This window comes from Balaenoptera physalus (genome assembly GCF_965194825.1).
Source record: "Balaenoptera physalus genome assembly, chromosome: 2".
Lineage (NCBI taxonomy): Eukaryota > Metazoa > Chordata > Mammalia > Artiodactyla > Balaenopteridae > Balaenoptera > Balaenoptera physalus.
Window position 1 is genome coordinate 89,809,339 of NC_138883.1, and position 27,927 is coordinate 89,837,265.

Here is a 27,927-nt window from a genome sequence, read left to right on the forward strand (position 1 = left end):
CCTCCTACACTGTTGGTGGGAATGTAAATTGGTGCAGCCACTATGAAAACAGTATGGAGGTTCCCTAAAAACTAAAATTAGAGCTACCATATGATCCAGCAATTCCACTTCTGGGTATTTATTCTAAGAAAACAAAAACCTAATTGGAAAAGTTATATGCACCCCTATGTTCATTGCAGCATTATTTACAATAGCCAAATTATGAAAGCAACCTAAGTACCCATCTATAGATGAATAGATAAAGAAGATGTGGTATATATATGTATATATACACACACACACACACACACACACACACACACACACACACACACAGTGTAATATTATTCAGCCATTAAAAAGAATGAAATAATGCCATTTGCAGTAACATGGATGGACCTAGAGATTGTCATGCTAAGTGAAGTAAGTCAGACAGAAGGACTAATATTATATGATATCACATATGTGGAATCTAAAACATAATACAAATCAACTTATTTACAAATCAGAAACAGGCTCACAGACATAGAAAAGAAACTTATGGTTACCAAAGGGGAAAGGGAAGGGGGAGGGATAAATTAGGAGTATGGGATTAACAGATACACACCACTGTATATTAAAAAGATAAACAAAGATTTACTGTATAGCACAGGGAACTATATTTAATATCTTGTAATAACCTATAATGGAAAAGAATCTGAAGCTGTATACCTGAAACTAATACAATACTGTAAATCAACTATAGTTCAATAAAAAAAAAAAAAATAGTAAATTTTTTAAAAAAGAAAATGTGGAGCCAGCTTCAGCCCCTAAAGAAATCCTACCAGTGTGTAATGGAACTAAAACAACACATAAAATACCCACCCTTAAAGCTCAAGATCTAAATATTTTCAGTTTAGTAACCAATTCAGATTATGGTATGGTCTCTGCATTGAAAGTATTATGATCCAGTAAAAAAGCTAAAGAATTAATATTGATTGTATAAATATTTTCTTATCATGTTTCTTTCTGTTCTCATATAATTTAGTGTCTTTTTTTTTCTAGTTTATGTTATGATAGCAATTTTCTGCATAGCATCAGCGATGAGTCTGTACAACTGTCTTGCTGCACTAATTCAGAAGATACCATGTGGACAGTGCATGTATGTATCTCTTATGAGGAAGCCTATAATGTTGGTTTTTGTAATTTAAAATAATACAAGGAAAAATAGGAGCGTTATTTTAAACCTGTGCAGTCCAATATGCACGTCGCTATTTTAATTTAAAATAATTAAAATAATAAAATTAAAAATTCAGTTGCCCATTATCCACATTTCAAGTGCTAAATAACCACATGTTGCTAGTGGCTACAGTATTGGACAGCACAGATATAAAGCATTTTCATCATCATAGTTCTACTGAACTGATAAATATTTTATTATGTATCATTTGTTGTACTTAAAATCAAGACTTTTAAATTGATATTTAAAAAGTTTTCTTGTCACCGTGGCTAACATTGATTTGTCACATTAACTGAACATTGTGTTTCATCTACAGGGTAAATTAACCTATTTCAATCTCTCTTTTAGGATTATGTGTCGTGGCAAAAGCATTGAAGTGAGACTTATTTTTCTCTCTGGACTGTGCATAGCAATAGCTGTTGTTTGGGGTGTATTTCGAAATGAAGATAGGTATGAATACTCATTGTATTTGCTTTTAGATTAGTCTAAGGATGGATTATTTTATATCTTGCCTTGATAATTGTTCATTATGATTATTATGGATTTTTTTGGCTTTTATCCCAGAACATCATAGTCTTGAAACATGCTAAATATATTCTTAAATAAACAGATCTTGTGCTAATGGATTTGAGGTTGTCTAGAGAAGGAAATAATGAATTAGGATTTAAACATCTAAGCTGAAATACGCTTCAAAAATGTACTTAATTATGGCATAGCCACACAATGGAGTGCAATGCAGCTGTAAAGAATGAATATCTCTCTGAATTAATATGCAGTGATTTCCAGGATATATTTTTAAGTGAAAAAAGCAAAATATGAAAGAATATCTAGAGTATGCTGCCTTTCATGTGAGAAAGGAAATATCAGGAAATATACAGGTATCTGTCCATTTGCAGGAAGAATAACCAGAAAAAAAATTTAACAGTTTATTAATAAAATTATTAATACCCAAAAGGATTTAACAGCCTAAAGTTTGGGAGCAAAGCTCATACAATTTTAAGCAGCTTCAGATATGATAATCAATTGATAATTATTCATGTCAGTTGTCACTTTCTGCTAGAGTATGTTGTATAGCTCTCATTTCCTTTATGTTTTAGCTATCTGGATGTATATTAACATCAATGTCCTTTGTTATGAGCTACCTTTCTTAAAAGAGACATGTATAAGTTCAAAGATTAAGGATAAATATGCACTTATGTCTGATATACATTCTTCTGAGGTAGCCTTTCAACTTTTTCTTAGTGTAGTAGTAGTATTCATTATTCTACTAGGACAGTAAATTACTAAATATGGAGAATATAAGAGGTTTTTCTGTTGTTATAATTGCTGCTTAATAATTGAATACTCACATCATAGCAATTGAACAGTATTACTTTAGTGATCTGTTTCTTTTGAAATGTTCCATTTAAAAATAACTGAGTAAAACAATAGAGTAATTTCTTTTGATTTTAGGTGGGCTTGGATTTTACAGGATATCTTAGGGATTGCTTTCTGTCTGAATTTAATTAAAACACTGAAGTTACCCAACTTCAAGGTAAAGTATACTACTTTGCTAGCTAAAATAATTTTTTTCTTTTTAAAACAACTTTATTAAGGTATAATTTACATATAATTAAGTGCACCCATTTCAAGTGTACAGATTGTTGAAATTTTACAAATATGTAACTTTGTAACCACCATCCCAATCAATTAGAGAATATTCCTTATCTTTTCAAAAGCTCTATCATGCCCTTTAGCAGTCAATCCTAATCCCCAACCCCAAGCAACCACTGATTTGCTAGCTAAAATATTTTTACTCATTCATATAATATGCCAAATTCATATAATCTGTGCAAGACTAAATATCAGGGAAGAACATTTCTTTGATTCAGTGATTTTTTTGTGTGTGGGCTCCTTAGTTGCGGCAGGCAGCTCCTTAGTTGCAGCTCATGGGCTCCTTAGTTGCAGCTTGCCTGCTCCTTGGTTGCGGCATGTGTGCTCCTTAGTTGCGGCCGGCGGGCTCCTTAGCTGCGGCTCACCAGCTCCTTAGTTGTGGCTTGCAAACTCTTAGTTGCGGCATGCATGTGGGATCTAGTTCCCTGACCAGGGGTTGAACCCAGGCCCGCTGCATTGGGAGCGCGGAGTCTTAACCACTGGACCACCAGGGAGGTCCTTCAGTGATTTTTTTTTTAAAGAATGACTTAAAGCAGATAAAAGTTTGAATGTGATTTGTAGAATAAAACTACAAATAGTAATAACATTAAATGCCTTTAAAAAGTGTTCAAATGTATGTTACATGTTTATTTGTAAAATAATATCTCTTAATTTAGATATGGGAAGTTTGACCTTTAAATTTGTTTCTTTCTTCAACAGTCATGTGTGATACTTCTAAGCCTTCTTCTCCTCTATGATGTATTTTTTGTTTTCATAACGCCATTCATCACAAAGGTATGATATTTTTGAAATCCATGAGAAACATGCTAAAAGATGAGAGTCTTAAACATGCTCTTAGCGTATTGATTTTGCAGATGTTTACCACTGACTGAGTTTTAATTCTCTTAAGAGAATTATCATTGAAATTGGCCTTTTAATAGAGGATATTTTTAAGCCTTTAAGCCATTCTGCTAAATAAAAAAATCTGTCCTGATTGATGTAAACACGAGAATATCTATAAATTTTCTTCCTACCCATTTTAAAGTAACTTTTCTTCTTATTGTAAACCAATAAATATGTGCTATAGAGAATACAGACAGCAAAAAGAATAAAAAAGTGTCATTGCTACTTTCATTTCTGTAACCCTAGTGTGAGACTAAGAAAGAGCACCACACTGAAAGTCTGAAGACCTAAAGTGTAGGTCTGTAACTTTATAACCCTGGGCTGCTAGTCACTTAGCCCTCAGTTTCCTAATGAGTTAGGTGAGGGAGTATTGCTAGCATTCCATACTCTCTTTCCATCAGTAGGATTCTTTTGGTTGCCACTGCCGGAACCCAACCTAACCTTTCTATATGAAAGAGGTCCCATCTACCCAGGACATGTGACCTAACCTTTCTATATGAAAGAGGTCCCATCTACCCAGGACATGTGCAAAGACCAGGGTGGGCCTGGCCTCAGGAGAAACTAGACTCAGGGGCACATGCTCTTCCTTTCTGCTTCTGTCCGTCTGTTCATTGTCTCAGACTGGCTTTTCCCATGAGGTTAGAATCATAGCACTCAAATATCTGTCGAATGTTGACTGATCAAAAATCTGGAATCACTTGTCACGTTTTAAATCTTAATAAATTCTGCTATGAATGAATTTGAAAGTAATTATTGTAACACAAATAATAGTCCCTTCACTTATAAATTATATTTGTCCTCATATTTGTATTTTTACTTTTCTCATGTGTTTTGACCCTCATAAGTGATCAATAAATATCCTTGGAATAAATGAAAGTAAATTAAAAAAAAAAATAGGTCATCTCTTCCCAGCTTTACCACTAGCTCCTCAATAAAATCCTGGTGCTGTTCTTAGAATAAGGGAGAGGTGTTGGATGAGTGTGGTAGTCCTTCGTTGCCCAGTTTTTCTACCTTGTGCCTATTCCTATCTCATGAACATATTATTAATTATTGCTTAATTCTTCCACTTTCCCCACTTTGAGTCTTGCTTTGTAACTTTATATCATTTCATTATCCTTTGTCACTCTCATATATTTAGTGTTTGATATTATAATCACTGCTTTTTTCCCTAGTAGTTCTTTATTCTTTAGCCCCTACTATCTGTGAAATCTCTGCATTTCTGATATTTGCTATAATGGCATAAGACAAACATGTGCTCCATTGGGGAGCTAAAATTGCAACTAGGTAACGAATGTAGTTAACTGTCCCAAAACATTAGCACATTTCCATGCTTTAATGATGAGCCATCTGGCTCACTGACTTCATTTGCAATAGTAACCTAAAAAAGCATAGCACTAGTATTATGGATTATAACAAAAATTGTTAATTTACTAACGCGTATTTTAAAGTTCTATCCAAAGCTGTTCTAGCTTGTGTCAATTTATTTGGTTAAAAAAAAAATGTTTCTATAAGTCACTCCATCAGAGATCTCATAATGAAAGTAAAGCACTCTCTCTACAAAGCCATTTCCATAAGTCAACGCGTAGTCATACCATATGATACATATATTGCACAGTGGACATAGCTATAAACTATAACTAAACTCTTTATTTATTTTTGGCTGCATTGGGTCTTCGTTGCTGTGCGTGGGCTTTCTGTAGATGCGGCGAGTGGGGGCTACTGTTCACTGTGGTGCACGGGCTTCTTATTGAGGTATCTTCTCTTGTTGGAGAGCACAGGCTCTAGAGCGTGCAGGCTTCAGTAGATGCGGCACATGGGCTCAGTAGTTGCAGCACGTGGGCTTACTAGTTGTGGCACGCAGGCTCTAGAGCGCAGGCTCAGTAGTTGTGGCACACAGGCTTAGTTGCTCCACGGCATGTGGGATCTTCCCGGACCAGGGCTCGAACCCGTGTCCCCTGCATTGGCAGGCAGATTCTTAACCACTGCATCACCAGGGAAGCCCCTAACTAAACTCTTTAACAAATAATTTTTCCATTCTGTTTTAACACTAGTATCACTTTATAAATGCCAAACATGTCTGCCAGCAAACTATGTCCATTCGCTACACATAAAAGGTTTTAGTATTTTAAGGGTATATGGTTCCATGTCCTGGCTGTTGTAAATAGAGCTGCAATGAACATTTTGGTACATGACTCTTTTTGAGTTCTGGTTTTCTCAGGGTATATGCCCAGTAGTGGGATTGCTGGGTCGTATGGTAGTTCTATTTTTAGTTTTTTAATGAACCTCCATACTGTTCAACCTAAGTGTCCATCAGCAGATGAATGGATAAAGAAGATGTGGCACATATATAATGGAATATTACTCAGCCATAAAAAGAAACGAAATTGAGTTATTTGTAGTGAGGTGGATGGACCTAGAGTCTGTCATACAGAGTGAAGTAAGTCAGAAAGAGAAAAACAAATACCGTATGCTAACACATATATATGGAATCTAAGAAAAAAAAAAAAGGTCACGAAGAACCTAGGGGCAAGACGGGAATAAAGACACAGACCTACTAGAGAATGGACTTGAGGATATGGGGAGGGGGAAGGGTAAGCTGTGACAAAGTGAGAGAGTGGCATGGACATATATACTCTATCAAACGTAAAATAGATAGCTAGTGGGAAGCAGCCGCATAGCACAGGGAGATCAGCTCGGTGCTTTGTGACCACCTAGAGGGGTGGGATAGGGAGGGTAGGAGGGAGGGAGATGCAAGAGGGAAGAGATATGGGAACATATGTATATGTATAACTGATTCACTTTGTTATAAAGCAGAAACTAACACACCATTGTAAAGCAATTATACTCCAACAAAGATGTTAAAAAAAAAAACTGCAAGCATCCATAAAAAAAAAGGTATATGGTAATAATAAAGATGTCTTTGAGTCTTCTTTCTTCTGTGCTTAGGGAATTTTTCATCTTCTTTTTTTCCTTCTTTGTTCCCAGTGACTAGGAATGTGATTTCTAGTAATCTGATCCACTGGAAAAGGTTGAAGTGCTCTTTAGCGTTCACTGTTGTAGATTTACCTTAACACCTTCTTCTCAGTCTGGTTTGTTTGTTAGGCAACTCAAAATGAAAATTAGATACGTGATTTCTGATTTTTGTGGTTTTCACTGAAAATTTCAAGGATTAAATATTAGACGTTCTAAACATGTTCTTGACTCTGGTATTAGTAGACTGCTAATGAGTTGGCAGGGCAGGTAGCCATAGGAGTACAGGTAATAAGAGCCTGTCTTCATTTTTTTTTTCATCTACCACCATACTAGGTATAGTATCTTGCAAATAGTAGTTACTCAGATATCTTTGAATGTATAAGAGGATGTCAATAATGGTCTTCAGTTAAATGTTTTAAATAACAATTCAAAAATGAACCAACGTGAACTCTATCTGGAAATTGAATCATATCATGGGAGTTTGCTGTAAAGAACTGTATTTAATATTAGTTTATTTTCATAAACTCCTGTGATTTAACCCTTCTGTAACCCGAAGCTTAACATGAGGAAAAGATTTCTGTAGCTAAGGATTTTATCCTTCTTTCTACTCAGCGCAGGTATCAGTGAGTCTTAAAAATATTTTTAAGTCTTCTTAAAAATACTCAAGTAATTTCTCCTATGCACCCCACCCACATGGCAAACAGTATAGCTAATCAATCAAAGTTTCCTAAAATTCAGCATTTATTTATCTTCCCACTACCTATTTGGGGCACGTATTTATCATAATGTGAAGTGTAGGATGGGTGCTCATGCAGTCGTAGCTACATCTAAATGTTCTCCCTCCCCCCAGTAGATTTGGCTGTCAGGAAATAACTTTTTAATAAACACAGCCCACATAAAAAGACCTTAGGCATACACAAAGAAAAACTTCGGCTAAGGTTAATGTTTTGATTGGTGCATAAAAAGTAGGCAGGGCCGAAACTGAACAGGAGTCAGGATAGAGAAATGTTCTCAAGTTCTTTAGGGCTGGGTCTTTTCAAGTTTGGCTTCACTGTTATTGTGGTGAGTAGTCGGAAGTTCCAATGTACATAAAGTTACCAATATTTATTACAAATCTAAATATAAAAAATTGCAATATTTCTTGTGTCTCTGTTCGTTGTTATTGCTAAGAATGACTAAGGGCACATAGTATATGACATCATGTAATTAAAAGCACTTAAAATTTATAGCCCATTAGAAATGCTAGCTATTAGTTGTCAGCATAAATCAGTGCTAAACTCAATTGAATAATCTTTGTGTGGTTTATCTGTAAGTTTCTGATAATTGTTGAGCTCTGATAAAGTGGAACAGCATGCTAGATGAAATTTCTTTTAGATGACTCCAATTTTTGCTATCTACAGAGACCGTTTTAGGAAAAAAATCAGTCTACAACCCATTTTTCCTCAGCTTACAGTAGGCCATAAGCCATGGGGTCAAATCTTTCTTGAACACTGGCAGATTGTTCCCTTTAAGTGATTGAACAATTTCTTTCACCTTTCTTCTCAATTTTAGAATGGTGAGAGTATCATGGTTGAACTTGCAGCCGGACCTTTTGGAAATAATGAAAAGGTAGGGATGGCAATTAAATACAAATGGCTGCCAGTGTATGTGTGTGTGTCCAGTTAATAATTTTGCCTTCTTGTGTAATTCATTGGTCACGTAGTGCATGTTAAGGTATTGTAAAACTTTATTTCTCACAAAATATAGCCCTTTTATTAGTTATTCTAAATTATTAAATACCTATTGACTTGGGTTTCATCCTAGAATGATGGAAACTTGGTGGAAGCCACTGCTCAACCCTCAGCTCCCCATGAGAAAGTAAGGATTGTATTTCAGATATGTTCATTGGACTTTAAATCATACCCTCTGAGACAAGACTCTTCTTTGGGGAAAAAAAATCCAGATTGCCAAAAAAAAAAAAAAAAAGTTTCAAGGCCTGAGTCCTATTTTTGGTAAAAAGGAAAGAGAAAAAGGTTAGATATGGGGATACTGGATTAATACTGTTAACCCTACATGTGTGTTGGGTTTTGTTTTTCCAAAACTACATATCTATTTCTTTCAAGCTTTCTATAAATTCAGAGTATATATATGCCTAATTTATGTTCTCTGATTCTAAGCTTTTCTAAAATGTTAATTCTCAAATGTTAAAACAATTATTCTAATATCAATCCTTCCATTTCTAAAGATATGGGTAAAGATTCCTAAGAGGTTTATTGGTGGCCTCTTTTTTTTTTTTGTAATTACAGTTACCAGTAGTCATCAGAGTACCAAAGCTGGCCTATTTCTCAGTAATGAGTGTGTGCCTCATGCCAGTTTCAATATTGGGTTTTGGAGACATTATTGTACCAGGTAAGTGATTGTAACAATTTGAGTGGAAATATACCGATGGTTTAACATTGTCAAATCTATAGTATCAAATGTCAAATGTTAAAAGTTACCTACTCTGTATTAAGTATTTCTGGCTATAGCTAGAGCTGCGATCAGCCACAGAGACAGAGACGGAGAAAAAGTGTTCTGGGGGATAGAAGATAAAGCCCAAATAGTAACAACCAAAGTATATTTTCCATGGCTCAAAAAGTGTCTTAGAAGAAGTAACTAGTATCAGTTTGACCTTCTTTCCCAAGAGAGTATATAACAAATCCCCTTTTAAAAGTTGAATTTAATATTACCAAATGTATCATAATAAAATAATAGTTATATTCTAGGAAAAGTGGTTTAGGAATACTAAGCAAGGTCATGACCAAGAGGAAAAACATAGTAGAACAACAACAGCTTGTAGGGCCCTATAATGCAAAAAAAAATACAGCATGTGGTGGAAATTGATCACCTTCTCCTAGCATGTCTTCTCTGACAGTTATTGCAGTTCTGCATTATTTTCCTCACTGGGCTACTTGTAGAATAAAGTTAATCCCAGCCCAGGAATAACATAGTGTAGAAATAATTAATAATGTTTCTCAATCAGCTGAGAGTTTTTCCTTCCTCACTTTTCTTATAGTCTCCTTATGTACTAACTGCCTGTGGCTGGGTAAAGGGTACTGGCTCTTCTGAAAAAGCCCTTTCATTGACATAGTAAAGCTGGATAGAGAGATAAGCAAAAAGTGTTGCCGTGTGAGCTGGATGGCAAAGACCAGTGTAGCCGCTCTCTTAGCTCAGTGAGTCTCCGTTCACATAATTGATAAAGTAGGGAAAGCATTCTGTTGAGTAAACTTAAGGTTTCTTGAATATCTTTAAACTTATCCCCAACTTTACCAGTCCCACACCATGTGCTATAAAAAGCACATAGCATAGAATTGGTGAAAATAGTGTGATCGTATGTAAATACTGCATTCTTGAAGTAAATGTCGAAGGTCACTAACAAATATTTCCCCAAAAAGCAGAGTTTTTGATAATATGTGACTTAATTCTAAAAGCTAAATTCTAATTTGGGGGGATGGGTATCACTGTTTTTAATGTATGGAAATGTTGATTAAACAGCAAATATAGTAAAAAATCACAAGGAACTACCAAGAACCGTATTTGATTAATTATGTAAGGACCAAAACTAATTAACGGAAACAACTAATAAAGATAGTAAAATTATTTTCTGATTTTTTTAAGCAGTTGAATGTCATTCTTACTGTTTCATAATAGTGTTTAGCAAATAAATACAGTCTGACATTTCTTCTTTGGAGAGGTTCAACACATTTCTTAAAGAGGTAATAAAATGTTTTTTTTCCTGTATACTTGCATGCTTACAAATTAGAGCTTATATTTCATTGCCATTTGAACTCTCTGTATTAAAATTCCAAATTATTTTATTCTCCTTGGAAAAGAGATTCTTTGCTCACAATTTGAAATTGTCTTCCTTGATGCTCTTTCAATACATTTTTTTTTGATAATACATGTAAAAATTTTTGTCAGCACTAGAAACCAAATAGACTAGAGACATATACAGAATATTCCATCCAACAACAGCATAATACACATATTTCCGAAACACACAGGTAACGTTTTCTCGGCTAGATCATATGTTAGGCCACAGAACAAATCTTAGCAAATTTAAGAAGATTGAAATCATACCAAGTATATTTTCTGACCACAGTGGTATGAAACTAGAAATCAGTAACAGGAGGATAACTGGAAAATTCACAAACACATAGATATTAACACACACTCCTGAACAACCAGTGGATCAAAGAAAATATTAAAAGAGAAGTAAAAATGTGTTGTGAGACAAATGAAAAGAGAAGCACAACATTTCAAAACTTATGGGATGCAGCAAAAGCAGTTCTAAGAAGTTTATACTGATAAGCATATACATCAAGAAAATAGAAAGATCTCAAATAAACAACCTTTCTTCACACCTACAAGAACTAGAAAAAGAAGAACAAACTAAGCCCAAAGTTAGCAGAATGAAGAAAATAATAAAGATTAGAGCAAAAATAAATAGAGAACAGGAAAATAATAGGAAAGATGAACATAGCTAAGAGTTGAATCTTTAAAAAGATAAACAACATTGACAAACCTTTAGCTAGACTAACCAAGAAAAAAAGAGAGAGGGTCCAAATCAATAAAGTTATAAGTGAAAGAAGAAACATTACAACTGATACCACAGAAATATTAGAAAAATTTCTCCATGACATGGAATATTAAGCAGCTAATAAAAATCATATCTTTAAAGACTGTTTAATGGCTTAGGAAAATGTTTAATATATGGTATTAAGTTTAAAAACATCAGCATGGGGCTTCCCTGGTGGCGCAGTGGTTGGGAGTCTGCCTGCCGGTGCAGGGGACACGGGTTCGAGCCCTGGTCTGGGAGGATCCCACATGCCACGGAGCAGCTAGGCCCGTGAGCCACAGTTACTGAGCCTGCGCGTCTGGAGCCTGTGCTCCGCAACAAGAGAGGCCGTGATGGTGAGAGGCCCGCGCACCACGATGAAGAGTGGCCCCCGCTTGCCACAACTAGAGAAAACCCTCGCACAGAAACGAAGACCCAACACAGCCATAAATAAGTAAATAAATAAAATAAATAAACCCAAAAAAAAAGTTTAAAAAAAAAACAAAAAAAACCACATCAGCATGTAAAATTTTGTCCAGAATTTGAGGTAGTTTAATGTTCTAATGATGCAAAAATGAAGGTTAGATACAATACAACATGTTCTATTGCCATAGTTAACAGTTGAATTTGTGTTGCTGTTGTTGTTTTAAGAAAATAATGTAGAGTGTTTTTTTAGGCCTGTTGATTGCATACTGTAGAAGATTTGATGTTCAGGCTGGTTCTTCTATATACTATGTTTCCTCCACAGTTGGTAAGTTTTTGCTTTTTCTTTTTATTATATTGAATTGTACTGTCTGTAGGAAAAGGTCTAAAAATAAGGAGTCCTGGATTCTAATTCTTCACCATTAATGAATCAGACATGTTTTTTCCATCAAAAAGATAATTATACTTTACTACCTATATCACAAGGTTTTTGAGGTTTAAAAAGGAAATTATATGTGAAAGAAAAACTTCAGGTTCTACACATAAAATGCTTATTAAAGTACATGGCACGTAAGTAGTCAATAAATTCTATAATACTAGATTTTTTAAAAATACAGTATAGGGACTTCCCTGGTGGTCCCTATACTGTTAAAGAATCCACCTTCCAATGCAGGGGACATGGGTTCGATCCCTGGTCAGGGAACTAAGATCCCACATGCTGTGGGGCAACTAAGCCCATGTGCCGCAACTACTGAGCTCACTCACCTCAGCTAGAGAGCCTGCATACAGCAAACTACAGAGCCCACACGCCACAACTACAGAGCCCATGCACCCTGGAGCATGTGTGCCACAACTAGAGAGAGAGAACCCGTACACCACAGCTAGAGAGAAGCCCATACGCTGCAACGAAAGATCCTGTGTGCCTCAACGAAGATCCCACGTGCCCCAACTGAGATCCGATGCAGCCAAAAATAAATTAAATAAATAAATAAATAAATAAATAATCTTTAAAAATACGGTATAATAATTACATATTAATATAAATAAATTTATGGCACAATAACATTTCACCTGGGACAGCAGCAGTAGTTGTCACTCATCCTTTTATTTCTATTATCAAAAACAGACAGGAACAGGCTGTAAGCCAAAAAATACTTTTCTGCTTCTGAACATATCAAATAGATATCTCAAAGTCTGTACACCAAAGTTCTTTATTCTTAGGTAAATGGCCTGCACTAGAGCCATTTAGATACTGTTCTAGGAAGGTTTTCAATTCCACAGTGGAATTAAATCTAGTAAATTAAAAGTGTACATTAGTGGTAGAAAAAGGTGTTGCTAGAAATAGTTACCCTGACAGTAAGAAAGAACAGCTAAGTAAGTGAAAGGATGAAAAAGGGGAAATTATAAAGAAATAAGAAAAGCAGTCTGAGGCCATTAAGTATAGTACTCCCAAAAGGCATTAACATATTAGAGTCCAGCACCAATCAGTGTGATAGAATAAAAGAACTCAATGAAAAGACAGATAATAGGACTGTCAACTCTGCTGTGTAACTTTGGGCAACTCACTTAACTTCGCTGGTCCTCCATTATCTCATCTCTAAAGCAAGAAGGTGGACTGCATTGTCCATAAAGGCCCTTCTAGCTCCAATATTCTGAGATCCTGTGTTCATAATGAGACCCTGAATCATTAATAAAAGATCAAATGACATTTGGTATGTGCTTGTTGAAGAAGACCAGGAAGTATATAATCAATATTAGGAAGATTTTTCAAAGCAACCTTTAGTACCTACAGGCACAGATTTTAGTTACCTAAAATGTGGAACAACTCAGCATCCTTAATAGTGGCAGATAATTGAGGCTTCCTTGAATTATTATCTTTATCAATGATTAATGATTAGGGTAATTATAATGAAAATAATAACCAGTTTCCAAAGTTTTCAAAAGCTCTGTAGAATGTCTCTCCTAACTACTGTCTAGGAAAATAATGAAATTATGAAAAGAAGTCATAGGGCAAAAACGTCCTTAGAAATATTCGAAAACCAGTACTTTAGTGACAGAGTTAAAATCCACCTTTGTTAGCATGTAGAAATTGCTGATACTTGATATTCTTCTTGCAGCCTATGCCGTCGGTATGATACTTACCTTTGTTGTTCTGGTGCTGATGAAAAAGGGGCAACCTGCTCTCCTCTATTTAGTACCTTGCACACTTATTACTGCCTCAGTTGTTGCTTGGAGACGTAAGGAAATGAAAAAGTTCTGGAAAGGTAATGGCTATCAGGTATGTGCTTATATCTTGGTTACCAAGTTATCTTATGACATTGCCTAACTTTGGATGGGAACTGCTTGTATATATCAAAGCTTTTACATGCCAAAAAGTTGCCTTGAATTTGTCAGGATGTCCTAAGTTTTTTCCACTACTACCCTCTTACTATTCACCTGCTGCATCATCAGTTCTCATCCCCACTGCAATCTGATGCCAAAATTCTGGTGACTCAAGATAAAACTACCAAGAGGCATGGGAGGGCATCAGGGAAAATCAAAACGGCATTTCAACATGAGTTTTCAAAATCCACACAAAAGTCGCCTTCATGAAAGATAAAACCCTTGTTTAAGTACTAGATTTTGATACTGACATTAGCTATTTATAGTAAGAGTCCTGAGATTTTGCAGATAAAAAGTACTCTCTCCAGCATATAAATGGGCCTAACGAAATGAAAGAGGGCACTCATTTCAGATTTAAATGGATCAAGATTAACCTTTCTGTAAAATTCCTAGAACAGAGAATATCAGATACCGGAATCTATCATGTTTGAATTATTTCTTCATTGAAGTTAAACCCCTTTCTTCTTTTCCTAAATGTTCTTGGTATTCCTGTAAAGTTTATTTGTTTGCTTCGAAATTAAAGAGGGTTGGGAAACCCTTGCCTGTTGAGGTCATGGTCATGGCATTGATCCCTTCATGAGGCAGTTAGCTCTTCTTTGCCCTATTACAACAAACTACCCTCTGTCATCCACCCTCATGCATGCATGTAAGTGATCACATGAACAAAAATAGAGATACTTTGGGTAGATGGCTGCAATTCTGTTAGTAGATAAACAGTTCAAAGTTCATATCCACCTTGTGGGTGGTTGTAGTGTCATCTTTATTTAACAAGAGGTGATGAGCACATTAAGTTAGACTACTATAATTGAAAAATGCACCAGCTTAGAATTCTTTGGGGTAAGTCTTATAATTTAAGATTAGGATAAATACCTGCCTTTCCTACCTCACAATGCCATTGTCTCAACTTGTATTTATACACATAGAATTAGTTTATGGCCACAAGGTCCTTGACTAAACTAGTAAGACAGCTTGTAACTTCCATGAAGAGGACACCCACATGGAATGTTTTATAGATTTTGAAAAGTTAAGGTATGTCCTACAACACACACTCTAATACTTGTTTCATTTTGTTTTGTTTTTAATATTTATTTATTTATTTGGTTGGTTGCACCAGGTCTTAGTTGTGGCAGGCAGGTTACTTAGTTGCAACAGGTGGGCTCCTTAGTTGTGGCATGCAAACTCTTAGTTGTGGCGTGCATGTGAGATCTAGTTCCCTGACCAGGGATCGAACCTGGGCCCCCTGCATTGGGAGCACGGAGCCTTAACCACTGTGCCACCAGGGAAGTCCCTAATACTAGTTTTTGAAAGTGACATCCCAAGAAGTGCTCTTTGTCATCATTTTTAAAAAATAGTTTTCTATTTCTTCACTTAGCAAATGTTTATTGAGCAGTTCTATTGAGCCAGGTACTGTTGTAGGTGCTGTTGATAAAAGATGAACGAGTTAGAAGCAGGCCTACTCTCACGGCCTCTTGAAAGTTACAGTCTAGTGGAGGATACAAATAGAGTCACTAACAATAAAGTGTGATGAATGTGAGTTATGGCAGGTGCCATGAAAACTAGAAGTGGGACACCCAGTGCTTATGGTTTTGAGACAGTCAAAGGTGATTTGGGGAAGGGAAGCTTCTTAAAGAATGTTAAGTTTATGGGACTTCCCTGGTGGCGCAGTGGTTAAGAATCCGCCTGCCAATGCAGGGGACAGGGGTTCGAGCCCTGGTCTGGGAAGATGCCACATGCCACGGAGCAACTAAGCCTGTGCGCCACGACTACTGAGCCTGCGCTCTAGAGCCCGCGAGCCACAACTACTGAGTCCGCATGCTGCAACTACTGACTCCTGCACGCCTAGAGCCTGTGCTCTGCAACAAGAGAAGCCACCACAATGAGAAGGCTGTGCACCGCAACGAAGAGTAGCCCCTGCTCGCCGCAACTAGAGAAATCCCGTGCACAGCAACAAAGACCCAACGCAGCCAAAAAGAAAAAAAAAGGAATGCTAAGTTTATGTTGAGACTTTAAGACTGAGCCATGTGTTCCATATTGAGAGAACCATAACTTCAAAGGCTTGGAGGGAAGAGCATTGACAGATTTAGGAATGAAATGAAGTTTAGGATGGCTATCCTATTGAGTAACAATAGGGGAGCAGTAGGAGATGAAAACTGGAGAAGGAAGCAAGGGAAAGAGTCTGTAGGGTCTTGTAAGCCACGTTCAAGAATATTGAATATTCTATCCTAAGAATATTGGAGACCATTTTAAGAGTTTTAAGAAATCTAGAAAATGGATTGGAGGAGGGAGCAAAACTTGAGGCAGCTATTACAATTAGAAGCAGTGGTAGCCAGAATTAGAAAGGTAGTGAGATTGAGAGAAGTGAACAAGGTCAAGAGAAATTGACCTAATTTCACATAATTAATGTGATCTGGTGATAGATTCAGTGTAGGGAGAGGAAGTGGAGTCCAAGATTTTTGGCTTGGGTAGCTGAGTGGGTGGATAGTGACACCACTCACTGAGATTAAGAAGGGCAACAGATTTGAGAGACAAGATGATGAATTCAATGTTGGACATTTCAGAATACCTATGGGACTACCAGGAAAAGAGAAGTAAGCAGTTGAATAAACATCTCCTGATATGCAGGAGACAGGCCTAGCTAGAGACAGAAATTTGGGAGTGTCACTAGCATACTCCGTGAGTGAGAATGTAGAGGGAGAAGAAAAGGCTCAGGACAGAACTGTGACCAAGAGGTTTCTCCTTTTAGGGGCACTTATCTTATTAACTGATTATGAGGCAAATCAGGACAAAGAGGATGAGCAACATGGGGAAACTTTGTTTAGGGTTAGAGTTTAAATTTGGGACAGTTAATGAGAGCACGTGGTACTATCTTACAGAATTAAGTATGTTTGTTGTTATTTTCATCAGCAGCATTTTATTTTTACTTGTAAATTTTTCCTTCCCCTTTAATGCAGCTTTAAGGGTCGGGTGGTTTATTATAGCACCTTTCCTCCTTTCTCTCTCCATGCTTTTTATTGAGGAGAATGGGGATGGTAGGTAAGAATGGACTTCAACCAAGGGATGCATTTATATTCCCTATGAATAAGTGCTCTGCCCTGGACCATTCAAGTTTCATTCTTAAAAATTGTGACCTTGAAAGAAATGATGATTCTGATTCACAACAGCTACATATAAAGTTAAAGATCATTGCAGCTGGACACAAAGCCATAGTAAATAGTTACAGAAGGATGGACTCCAGGGCCTTCACTATAAGACATAGACGCTAAATAAGACAGTTGATTGTAGGAAAATCCATTTTAAAGTGTCAAAAATAAGGACAATTTTGGTTATACACTTCTCACTTTTGTAGTGTGGTATCATAATTTTATTACATAAGACATTCAGAATATAAAATACCACATAGTAATAAAAAGCATGGATTCTGGTGCCAGACTGCCTAAGTTTGAATTCTGATTTTGTTAATTATTAGCCATGTGACCTTAGGCAAGTTACTTAGCTTCTCGGTGCCTCAGTTTCCTCCAGTGTAAGATGGGATAATAATCAACCTACTTCAGAAGATTGCTGTAATAGATGCAAATTGCTTAGTACAGTACCTGGCACGTTGTTAGCACTATAAATGTATTTGCTATTATTATTTGTAGGAATTGAGTTTTTTTGTTTTGGTTTATTTGTTGGTTTGGTGGTTATTTTTCAATTCATTAACTGATTTCTACTTTCCTGGTTTGGATATTAAAACTTTGGGTCTTTGTTAAATCTGCTTCCTTTTAACTTATTTGTAAAAGGCCATCACAAGCCTCAGAGAAAAGATTTTGTTAAACATGGTCATTTTCTCACAGAAAATATTAAGCATGGACATTTCCTGAAATTTTAGGCAAGCTAGTTGCAGAATATTATAAACTGCTGCCAGGAGAGAGTCTATTTTTCCATAAAACTAGCCTTTTTAAAAATTATAGAATGTAATGCCTTCTGTTAATGTGAAAAAGAAAATCTCTCATTCCTTTTTTCCAACCTTTAAAGTCCAACTTAATTTAGCTCAAATGTTGTCATTTGTGGAAGGCAGTATATTATAGCTTTGGCATCAGTTCTGGCAAATTATTTAATCTCTGAAGACTCCTCGTTCATAAAATGAGGTTGGATTTACAGGGAGGTAGGAGAATCTAATCTATAGAGGTAGGTTAGCCCAAAGCTTAGTGAGGCAAGTGGATGTTGAAATCAGATAAGGCTAGCAGAGGCTTTGGAAGTAGAACAGGGAACCTCAACAAGCCTGGGAAAATAAAGGGAGACTAGGTATGGACTTAGTATAGGAGAGGCCTGAGAATCAGTCCTGAAGACAACCCTCAGGCCATTACTGGTTCATCTCTTTGGCTAACAGTATAATAATCCTTTCCCTCTTCTCCCCCTACCTCCATTATCTGTTTCCAGAATATCCCTTATATAACTCCCAACTCAAAATCTGCCTTCTCCAAGCAGATATCCAAGAGTTCTCCAGTTGAAATCAGGTTCACCTTTCCCCATATTTTTTTTAGACTTTGACTTTAAATACTTATTGACACCTGCCTTGTAGTGTAGATATTGTGTATGCTTCCCTCACTTAAGTTATTAGCTCCTAGGTGTTAGGAACCCACAGTGCTGATAACAGTGTTTTATACACTGTAAATTCTCAGTCTATGTTATTGAAATTCTTCATGCAAAGCAATTATAATGTTCAGTCCTTAAGGCACTGACCTTTAACCACTTGTGTGTGTGTGCAAGCTTCTGAGTTGTGTTTTAGCAGCCTTCATAAAATTACCAAAAATGTTAATAAGGTATTGTAAAAGTGTGGCACTTTTGAAACATTAAACTAGACATATCTCTACAGTCTTTATATATAACCATTTTTTGCATGTGCCAAAAGTTTTTGCTACTGTTTTGAAAAAAAATCAAATGTAAAGCAAGTAATATAAATTAAAATCAGAATCTAACAGCACATTTGTTTATGCTGTTATCATTTGATTCATTCTAATGCCTGATATTAGCATTGAGTGTAAGCGTAGTAGAAAGCAGGACTTTTCCACTGGAGATTTTTAAAAGTCATGGGTAGCCCTGATAGCCTTTTTATACTGTTTTCGAAGGGCAAATTATACCTTGTTTTTTGCTGAAACTTAGAGACTTCATAGAAATACTTTAGTGTTTTACTTGGAGTCATTCAGCCCTTCCATGAATTTCTCTAATCAAAAAAGTAAAGTTTTCTATAGGATTTCATTAAATGATACCAGTTTGGAAATCTTAATTGTATATTTTCTATAGCTCAAAGCTACTTACACTATATTTTTTATGAACTATTTTTCTGGAGTGCTTTAAGAGCTACAATATTCAGTTTCCCTTGTTTTATAATGAGTGTAGAGAAAGTTAAGGTGTTTTTTCTCTAAGGAGAAAAATTAAGTGGTGGCATAATTACTTTGGCATATAGAACAATTAATAGAAATCATCCTTCGGGGAGAATTTTTTGCTTCTAATCCTAAATCAGTGGAGTTAGATTTATGCAGCAACCTCCAATGGGCTGTTTTACTCTGGGTGGGAAGTAAGTTTTCAATTTGTTAATATCCAGTAAACAGTGGGTTTGTCTCTGTTAAATGTCACTAGTGCTTCTAATTATTTTTAGAAGTCACAAGCTGTAACTGACAAGTCAGAATACAGAGATACTTAGAACAACTCTGCTGTAGTATCAACAACTCTCCAGTTACTGCACTTTAATGAGCATTTTATTAGGCTGTTTCTGGCGATTGGTTCAGAGCTATCAATAAATGCCAGGTTAGTCGACCCAGTTTCAGAGAACATCTTTTCTAAATTGAGCTTGCCTATTTACAAATATTAAGACAAAAATTTACATGAATTTTCTGGTTAATTTTATTATCTATGTTAATTTTTGTTGTGTTTTTAAAATCCTATTTCAAGTGTGCTCTTTATTTTTGTGTTGTTTTTTTTGAAAAGTCAGTAAAGAAAAGTAAATACAGAGTAGAGATGTCATTTCTCAATAAGTTGATTTTGCAAGTTTTTTTCTTTTTAACTAATATATTTCTATATTTAGAGATTAGATTACAGTGCCAATGAGGTACCAGAGGATTAGGAAAGAAGAGGCACATTATAACTTAGAGTTATGTAGGCTATTATTTCATTAGGTTACAGTTACCAGCGTCAGCAGGTCTTGGGGAAGAAAGAGGGTTTTTCCCCAACATCCATTCTGCAGTTCTCTGTCCCCACAGCTCCAGCCTCTTACACCAGAGTGTCTATAAATTGCTAGAAAAAAGGGGGGGCTAAATATATCTTACGTGCGTCTTCTTTCCCTCTCTCATTTAAATTGTGACTAAAATCAGCTCTTAAACAACTTCGTCTTTTGTGTTACCTATCTTGATTTGGCATTTATGCGCCCCCCCCCACCTGCCACAGAAGTGCTATAAGTATGCAACTACATTAATCCAGGGGATATCTTTGGCAAATAGAGGACCTCAAAACTGATTGTTTAGGGGCTTGAAATGACTCATAGAGTATCAGCAGGTTTGGGTTTTATAAGCTGTCTCCATCACTTGAGACAGTTGTCAGCTGAAAGCCTCAGCTCATGTTTGTAGTCTTCTTTGTCTGGCACGTCCAGAGACCCCATCTGGAAATTATTCCTCTCTCTGCTTCCTCTTCCAAAAAACACTAAAGCTTTTAGAATCAGTTTATAAAAATGGGAACATTTATCTTGCTTGTCTTCTACTTCTTAGTAAAGGAGAAGGGAAAAACTACATCACAATACTTAAATTTAATCACCAATCTAAAAATCTTTGACAATCTTCAGAAAGACATTAAGTACTTTTTCTTTTCCTATTTTTTTTATAGGTCACACTTTACTTTTTTTAATTAATTTATTTATTTATTTTTGGCTGCATTGGGTTGTTGCTGCACGTGGGCTTTCTCTAGTTGCGGCGAGCAGGGGCTACTCTTCGTTGTGGTGCGTGGGCTTCTCATTGCGGTGGCTTCTCTTTGTTGCGGAGCACCGGCTCTTGGTGCACAAGCTTCAGTAGTTGCGGCACGTGGGCTCAGTAGTTGTGACTCATGGGCTCTAGAGCGCAGGCTCAGTATTTGTGGTGCACGGGCTTAGTTGCTCCGTGGCATGTGGGATCATCCTGGACCGGGGCTCGAACCCATGTCCCCTGCGTTGGCAGGTGGATTTTTAACCACTGCATCACCAGGGAAGTCCCTTTTTTCCTATTTTTAATTAGTTTTATCTGAAGAACAGGGTAAAAACACTGAAAACATTTAAGTGTTTCTTCCTTCATTCCCAAACATGCAAAGATTTTTATGAGAATATGGGAGGAACTGAAGTGATCATTTGAGAGAAGTTCATGGTAATTCCCCTAAAATAGTCTATGGAAAGTATATTCTTGTTTTTGTTTTCAGATATCATTTGACTTTTAAGTATCTTTAATTTCTTTGCCCTTAGTAGAAGTTTTTGTCATACAGTCTTTTTAATATTTCATGTATCATTTAAAAATTATCCTAAGGTCAATTCAAGGTGTCAACCAGTTTATACTGTCCCTGAACCAGCAGGTATTCTCACAGTGATTTGTGGTGCCATTTTTAGTTTTTCCACCTGTAGGAGTGGACACTGCTTGGAATAGTGTCCTGGAATAAGCATCAGGAATATCTTGTGATGGATATTCCCACTGCCATGCAGGGCAGTATTCATATTGGGAGACGGAAATAGTGGAAGATCCAGAGAAAGCACTTATCAGATTGGCCCTAGTCTAATGATTAAGCTTCCTGAAAGAGTCATTGTCACCCTGAGCATGTCCTTCCTTAGGAGTGTGGATGTTGAAACAGTACATTGCTCCAAAAGGAGTGCTCGGTTCCATGGAGCACTCTGTGTCTCTTAAAAACTGGGACTCCTTTTGCCAAATTAGTGAATACTGGGGGCAAGTTGAAAATTTGCATTTCCTAACATCTTTTATTTATGCCTAGATGATGGACCATCTGGACTATGCAACAAATGAAGAAAACCCTGTGACTGCTGGTGAACAGATTGTCCAATAATAATATTATGTGGACTTGCAATAATGTGTCAATTGATTTTCTACAAATAGAGTTGGCCGTTTTAAATTGGCTTTTGAATTGACAATCTGAAAGAAACTTCAATGATGTGCTTGCAAATATGTATTTTTAAGAGCTGGTACTGACGACTACATGATAAGTAATTAAAATACATTTGCTTTTAACTATGTTAAAGTTGTGCCTTCACATTGAATAAAAGCATATGGTCTGTGTAATTTTCAAGATGTAATATATACAGTATATTTTTCTAAAAAAAAGTCTTCATCCACCCCTGTACTTTTCTTACTGAAATCTCTTTCTTTCAACTTTAATGATAGTTAAAAGTATTTGTCAAAGTGAGTTTCTGAACAGATTTTACTGTAAAGAATTATGCAAATTTTATGCTCTATAGAAATAACTGTTTAAGACCATGTAAGAAGGCAGTTCAGCAATGGAATTTTAGACCTTTTATCACTGCAGAGGTTAGAAATATATAATTTGGGAATATATATAAATGTGTATTTTTGTAGCATAAGTTTAAAAAAATCCCAATCCTTTTTTAAACTTGAGAACCTAAATTACTTCAGACTGCATATGTATTATATTAGAATATTTTTCCAGATATAGAGAAACATAATATATAGAACTAGTCATTAAAAGGAAACAAAAACTGAAATCCACAGTTTTCAGTTCTGCTGTTTCCTTGAAGATGTAGCTTAAATTTCTAAACTAACATTTAATTCCACTATGGTATTTCTGATCTCTGAAGTTTGGTTCTGCTAATGTTAAGACATAATATTTTGTAAAAATTATTTTTCTTATTAAATTATGTATTAATACATATGACTCATTGTTTGAGTGTTAACATCCCTAATAATCCCCTCCCCTACCTTTTTTTCCCCTGATCCCTACTCCTTTCCCCATAGGAAACCACTGTTAACTTTTTAAAATTTGGATGGAGAATGGTTTACTAATATATAAAGTGTGCTTCAGAGAAAAGAATTGGAGACAGAAGACAGGAGACTGGGTGTTAGTCTCAATTTAATTACAAGAATTTGAGTAAATTTTATTAGCTCAATAAAACTGTATCTCAGCTTTCTCATCTGCAAAATGAGTATGTTAGACCAACTAATCACTTTGGTATCTTCCAGCTTGAAAAAATCTTTCTCATTCTTTGCTAAATCTCAGATGTGGACTTGAACATTATCCTGGGAGTCATAGGTCACATTATCTTTCCATTTTCTTTTATTTTCTCTAAGAAATTCCCAAATGAAAAGTGATTGCAAAGACAGCAGGATTTTGTATTTCTCTGTGAATAATGTACAAGATATGTGAACAAATCCATGATTTTTCATCCTAAGGCCAGTTTAACTGATTAAAAGATAAAGCTAATGCCTTTAAAAATGGATCAGACCTTTGATGTTTGAACTAAATTTAGTATTTGAGGGAATTAGATGCTTTTGATTAATTGTTAAGTTGCTGAGTAATTTATAGATGTAGAAGCTCCCTTGACAGTCAGCCCTTCTTTCTACTTAATGCACTTATGGGTCATTTGGTTTATGGCAAATGACAAATAAGTATCTGACAAGTAAGAGTTCATGTTAATTTTGCCTCTATAATATAAAGTTTGAATTTTTTCCAAAGAATTTAATTTATTTGGCAGACTCTGATAGAGAGAACAGATTAAGTGCCATGTTAAAGCTCCAACTATATTTTCATTTATAATATCAATAAAATGTTTGCCAAAATACAGCTCTTTTAAGTAAAATTATCTGCACCCTTATCCCAGCTTTAGAATATTCAAAAGCCTCAACCACATTTTATGAAGAATGTTAAGAGAAAACTTTACATCTAGAAATCTGGAATCTTAATTCTTTGATGCAAATTCTACTTTATCCAACCATTAGTTATCAAGAAGGTAAAACCTTGTTCTAGTTTGCTATTTAAATCTTACAGATTAAATAGAAATAACATAAAAAGTGAAATTTCTTAAGTTTCTCCATCTTCAATATCAACTTTATATTATACTTAGTCCTTCTAGCAACTGAACTGAAAATATTTATAGAAATTACAATAAAGTGCAGAAATATTTTATTTGGGGAATCAAAATATAAGCAAAAGATAGTGGAGATGGAAATTTGGCTTTAGAAGACTGTATCATTTCGTCCTCTCTTGCCCTCCCATCACCAATAACTTTAAGGGGAAGAGAAGTTTATTTCCTAAACATGTCTTTAAAACAATAAGATATATTGTAGGAGATTACTTACTGCAAAAAAAAAAAAAAAAAAAGTCTGAGAAATTCCCTATGTACATTTTTGTAGTTTATCAAACAGAAATTATTAAATACCTCAAATTGTAAAGTCAATGATTTTTACTTCAGTTTAGTTCGACAAAGATAAATATGAGGTTTGTGGGAAAGGACTTTGATATTTTACTACGTTATGTTTCCTTCTAGCTTGTAGATTTTTTTTTTTAGATTAGCAATACCTTATTAGTAGACTCGGCAATTTATTTCTCTTTTGAAGGAAGAAAATTTTAACCCATCTGCTGTTGGCATTCATTGATTTTAGTTACATGTTCATAGAGATTTTGATGAAATGGTACATTTAGAGTAAATACAAATGAGCTTTCCAGTTTTCCTTTGTTTTTTTAATTTCTGCCTTAGATATAAGCAAAAACTAATTTATTTAAGTTTGGTCTCTAAAATGTCAACTTGATCTCAGCTAATGAGACTTCACAAACAGGAATTGCTTTTCAGACTAGTGGATTGTACTAGTTTGAAAGGCTTTATATTTTCCCATTAACAAGGAAAAAAGTTGTTATGCCAAACAACCCGTTTTACAGTTTAAAAAATTTATTTTCAGTGCTCTATTTACCTCAGAGGTAATTCTAAAGGAGGTAGGGGAGGGTAATGAAAATAAAATCAAAATACTGAATAAAAATCAGTTTATGCTTTCTGGAAGAAAGATACTATATAAATTCAAGAGATCTGAATCAAATGACTTAACCTTTTGGAATTTGAAAGAAATTATGTAGTACTCACAATTTGGATTACTGAATTTTCAGAGTAAAGAAAATGATTTATAAGAGTAATATACAGGCCATATTACAGTGAAAATCATATATGTAAATTTTCTTGTTTAATGTTTCCATAAGGACAGCTTTTGTATCTAAGAAAATGTTCATTGGGGAAAATTTTTTTAACTAAATTTTTTAGAATAGTCCTACATTATTTGCTATTAAGGGGCAACTAAAAGAAAAAAGTGTGAAATATTTAATGTCATTATTTGTTTCTTTGGTTAGGCATAAAAAGTAAACAACTTATTTTCCTTTGGAATATGGATTTTTTTTTCAGTGTCTAAAGTTTATCTGGTTAGCCTTGAGATTTCCCAATCAGACAAGTCAATGTAAATTAGGTGGGTTTTGCTTGTTTTATACCTTCTGTTGTCTTTTGATCATATGAGAACCTTTTTTAAAGTACATGATTGAATTTTTACTTCTTAGATGGAGGTTTGAGTGTGAAATTCTTTTCTTTTAACACTTTGATATGTTAGTGTAAATTAGTACTTTTATAGCACTACTAGGCTTTATTTTTTTATGGAACATGATTTAGAATTTTTTGAAGTGTTAATTTGGCAGTGCTTTAAAACTCTTCATTATGTGCCAATACTGACAAGAAAAACAGGTTTTTTTAATGTATTGAATTCACTATGGTATTCAATAAATTCTATTTTAAAATAAAATTTGAGTTTGTTTTATTTTGAATGGTGAAAAATAATTGAAAATGAACTAAAAGCTACTAGATCATGTTCACATAAGGTGAAAATGATGATAATCACTTATGAAATTGTGTGGCTATTTTAAATCTGACAAATTATCCATAAAACCTAGACTCCATAATTGTCATTTACTGGAAATTTATATTGATACATAATAGCTCTTAATAAATATTTATTGACTTGATATATCTATAGACTTTTTTTTACCAAGAAACTATCCTACCTGTTGTAATGAGCATCCCTGACATTTGCAGCTTTGCTTATGTTCTCACCAATTACTAAGATCCCTGCTGCCATTGTACGGGGTAATTTTTTGTTTTTAACTTAGATGTGGATGACCCAGATATGTATCTGTAGTGGTTTTGTCTTGACCATATGTTGAGGAGTCCTGTTCAGAGGAGCCTTGTTTCATCCCACAGGCCCATATACCTGAAAAGATGCATAAGAAACTGGAAAGAGAGGCTCTCTTTAAGAAGAGAGGGAATAAGATGGGTTGAGCACAGGAGTGAGAGGGAGACTTATTTTTCACTGTATACTCTTGTAGCTTTTACATTTTCTATCATATACGTCTATTAAGATTCAAAATACAAATCATAAAAATCTATTGAATTATTTTCCTCTTAATAGGTATTCATACTAACAGATGGTTAACTAATAAATTACTCATATATTTTCCTTAAGATAGTAAGCCTTGGAAACAGTCTAATATGTATAGTGGGAGTAAAGGGAGAAATATTTAACCACTTGTCATGTTTTTTGTCTTAAAATTTATGTTCTGTACAAATTTATTAGCTTGAAATTCATTTTTTGCTAGAAAATAAGAGTAGAACTAAATTTTATAAGCTCATTCCCATTTCTATAATCCCATGAAGACTCTAGAATTGAGATCAGAAGTTCTCAACTTAATATTTCTTTGTGGCCCATAACCAAATGACCCACAACAAATTAAAAATAAAGCAAAAGTGGGAATTCCCTGGCGGTCTAGTGGTTAGGACTCAGTGCTTTCACTGCCGGAGCCAGGGTTCAGTCCCTGGTCCAGGAACTAAGATCCCACAAGCTGTGTGGCACGGCCAAAAGAAAGGCAAAAGTAAAAATAATGAATCACTGAAAAGCATTGACAATGGAAAACAATGTCCAATTCCAGGCAACACTAATGATAACAAAGTATCCTTCCTAAAAGTTTTGGAAATTTCAACTACCTGCATATGAGCGCTTAGAATAGACACTTTGCACTTGCAGCAATAGCCAGACTCGGCAGAATTCTGGAGAGAGAGCTCTGTAAACTGCAGTAAGGCACTAATTCTTAACAGCTCTCTTAGGAGGTTATGGGTACAGTAAGTCCCCTACATACGAATGAGTTCCATTCTGAGACCGTGTTCATAGGTCCAATTTGTTCGTAAGTCCAACAAAGCTTAGGTACCCAACTAACACTATCGGCTATATAGGGTAATAGGTTTATAATACTTTTCACACAAATAATACATTAAAAAAAACCAAACACAAAAAATAAAACATTTTTAATCTTACAGTACAGTACCTTGAAAAGTACAGTAGTATAACACAACAGTTGGCATACAGGGGCTGGCATCGAGTGAACAGACAAGAAGAGTTACTGACTGGAGGAGGGAGAGGAGGTGGGAGATGGTAGAGCTGAAGGATCGTCAGCAATAGGAGACAAGGAGGGCAAGCTGCAATTTCACTCATGCCTGACGTTGATGGCACAGGTTCTGTTTCCTTGCTGGATTCAATTCTATCTACCCTCTTGAAAAAACGATCCAGTGATGTCTGGGTAGTAGCTCATTTTTTCTCGTCATAGATGACATGGTAGCACTGGATTGCATTCTGAACGGCTGCTGCAAACTTCGTGTACCATTCTATGTTCTGGTCCTGTGCCTCAAAAACTAACAGTGCCTCGGGACTTCCCTAGTGGTCCAGTGGTTGAGAATCTGCCTTCCAATGCAGGGGATGCGAGTTCGATCCCTGGTCAGGGAATTAAGATCCCACATGTTGCAGGG

The 27,927-nt window shown here is 35.5% G+C and overlaps 1 protein-coding gene across 6 annotated transcripts in view; it reads left to right on the top strand.

Moving 5' to 3' along the window:
* The window catches only part of SPPL2A (signal peptide peptidase like 2A), a 53,361-nt gene extending 27,485 nt beyond the window's left edge, over positions 1-25,876 (top strand). For 3 of the 6 annotated variants that reach the window (XM_082450119.1, XM_082450118.1, XM_082450122.1), the window contains 10 exons: positions 1,024-1,120; positions 1,547-1,648; positions 2,651-2,732; positions 3,551-3,625; positions 8,258-8,314; positions 8,510-8,563; positions 8,992-9,094; positions 11,959-12,033; positions 13,823-13,983; positions 22,065-25,876. In XM_082450119.1, coding sequence (XP_082306245.1) covers positions 1,024-1,120; positions 1,547-1,648; positions 2,651-2,732; positions 3,551-3,625; positions 8,258-8,314; positions 8,510-8,563; positions 8,992-9,094; positions 11,959-12,033; positions 13,823-13,983; positions 22,065-22,136 — 878 coding nt within the window. In that variant the 3' untranslated portion in view covers positions 22,137-25,876. Of the gene's footprint in view, positions 1-1,023; positions 1,121-1,546; positions 1,649-2,650; positions 2,733-3,550; positions 3,626-8,257; positions 8,315-8,509; positions 8,564-8,991; positions 9,095-10,375; positions 10,441-11,958; positions 12,034-13,822; positions 13,984-22,064 lie in introns of those variants that run through there. The other 3 variants (XM_082450121.1, XR_014260640.1, XM_082450120.1) reach the window with 3 other exon arrangements.
* The last annotated feature ends 2,051 nt before the right edge of the window (positions 25,877-27,927 follow it).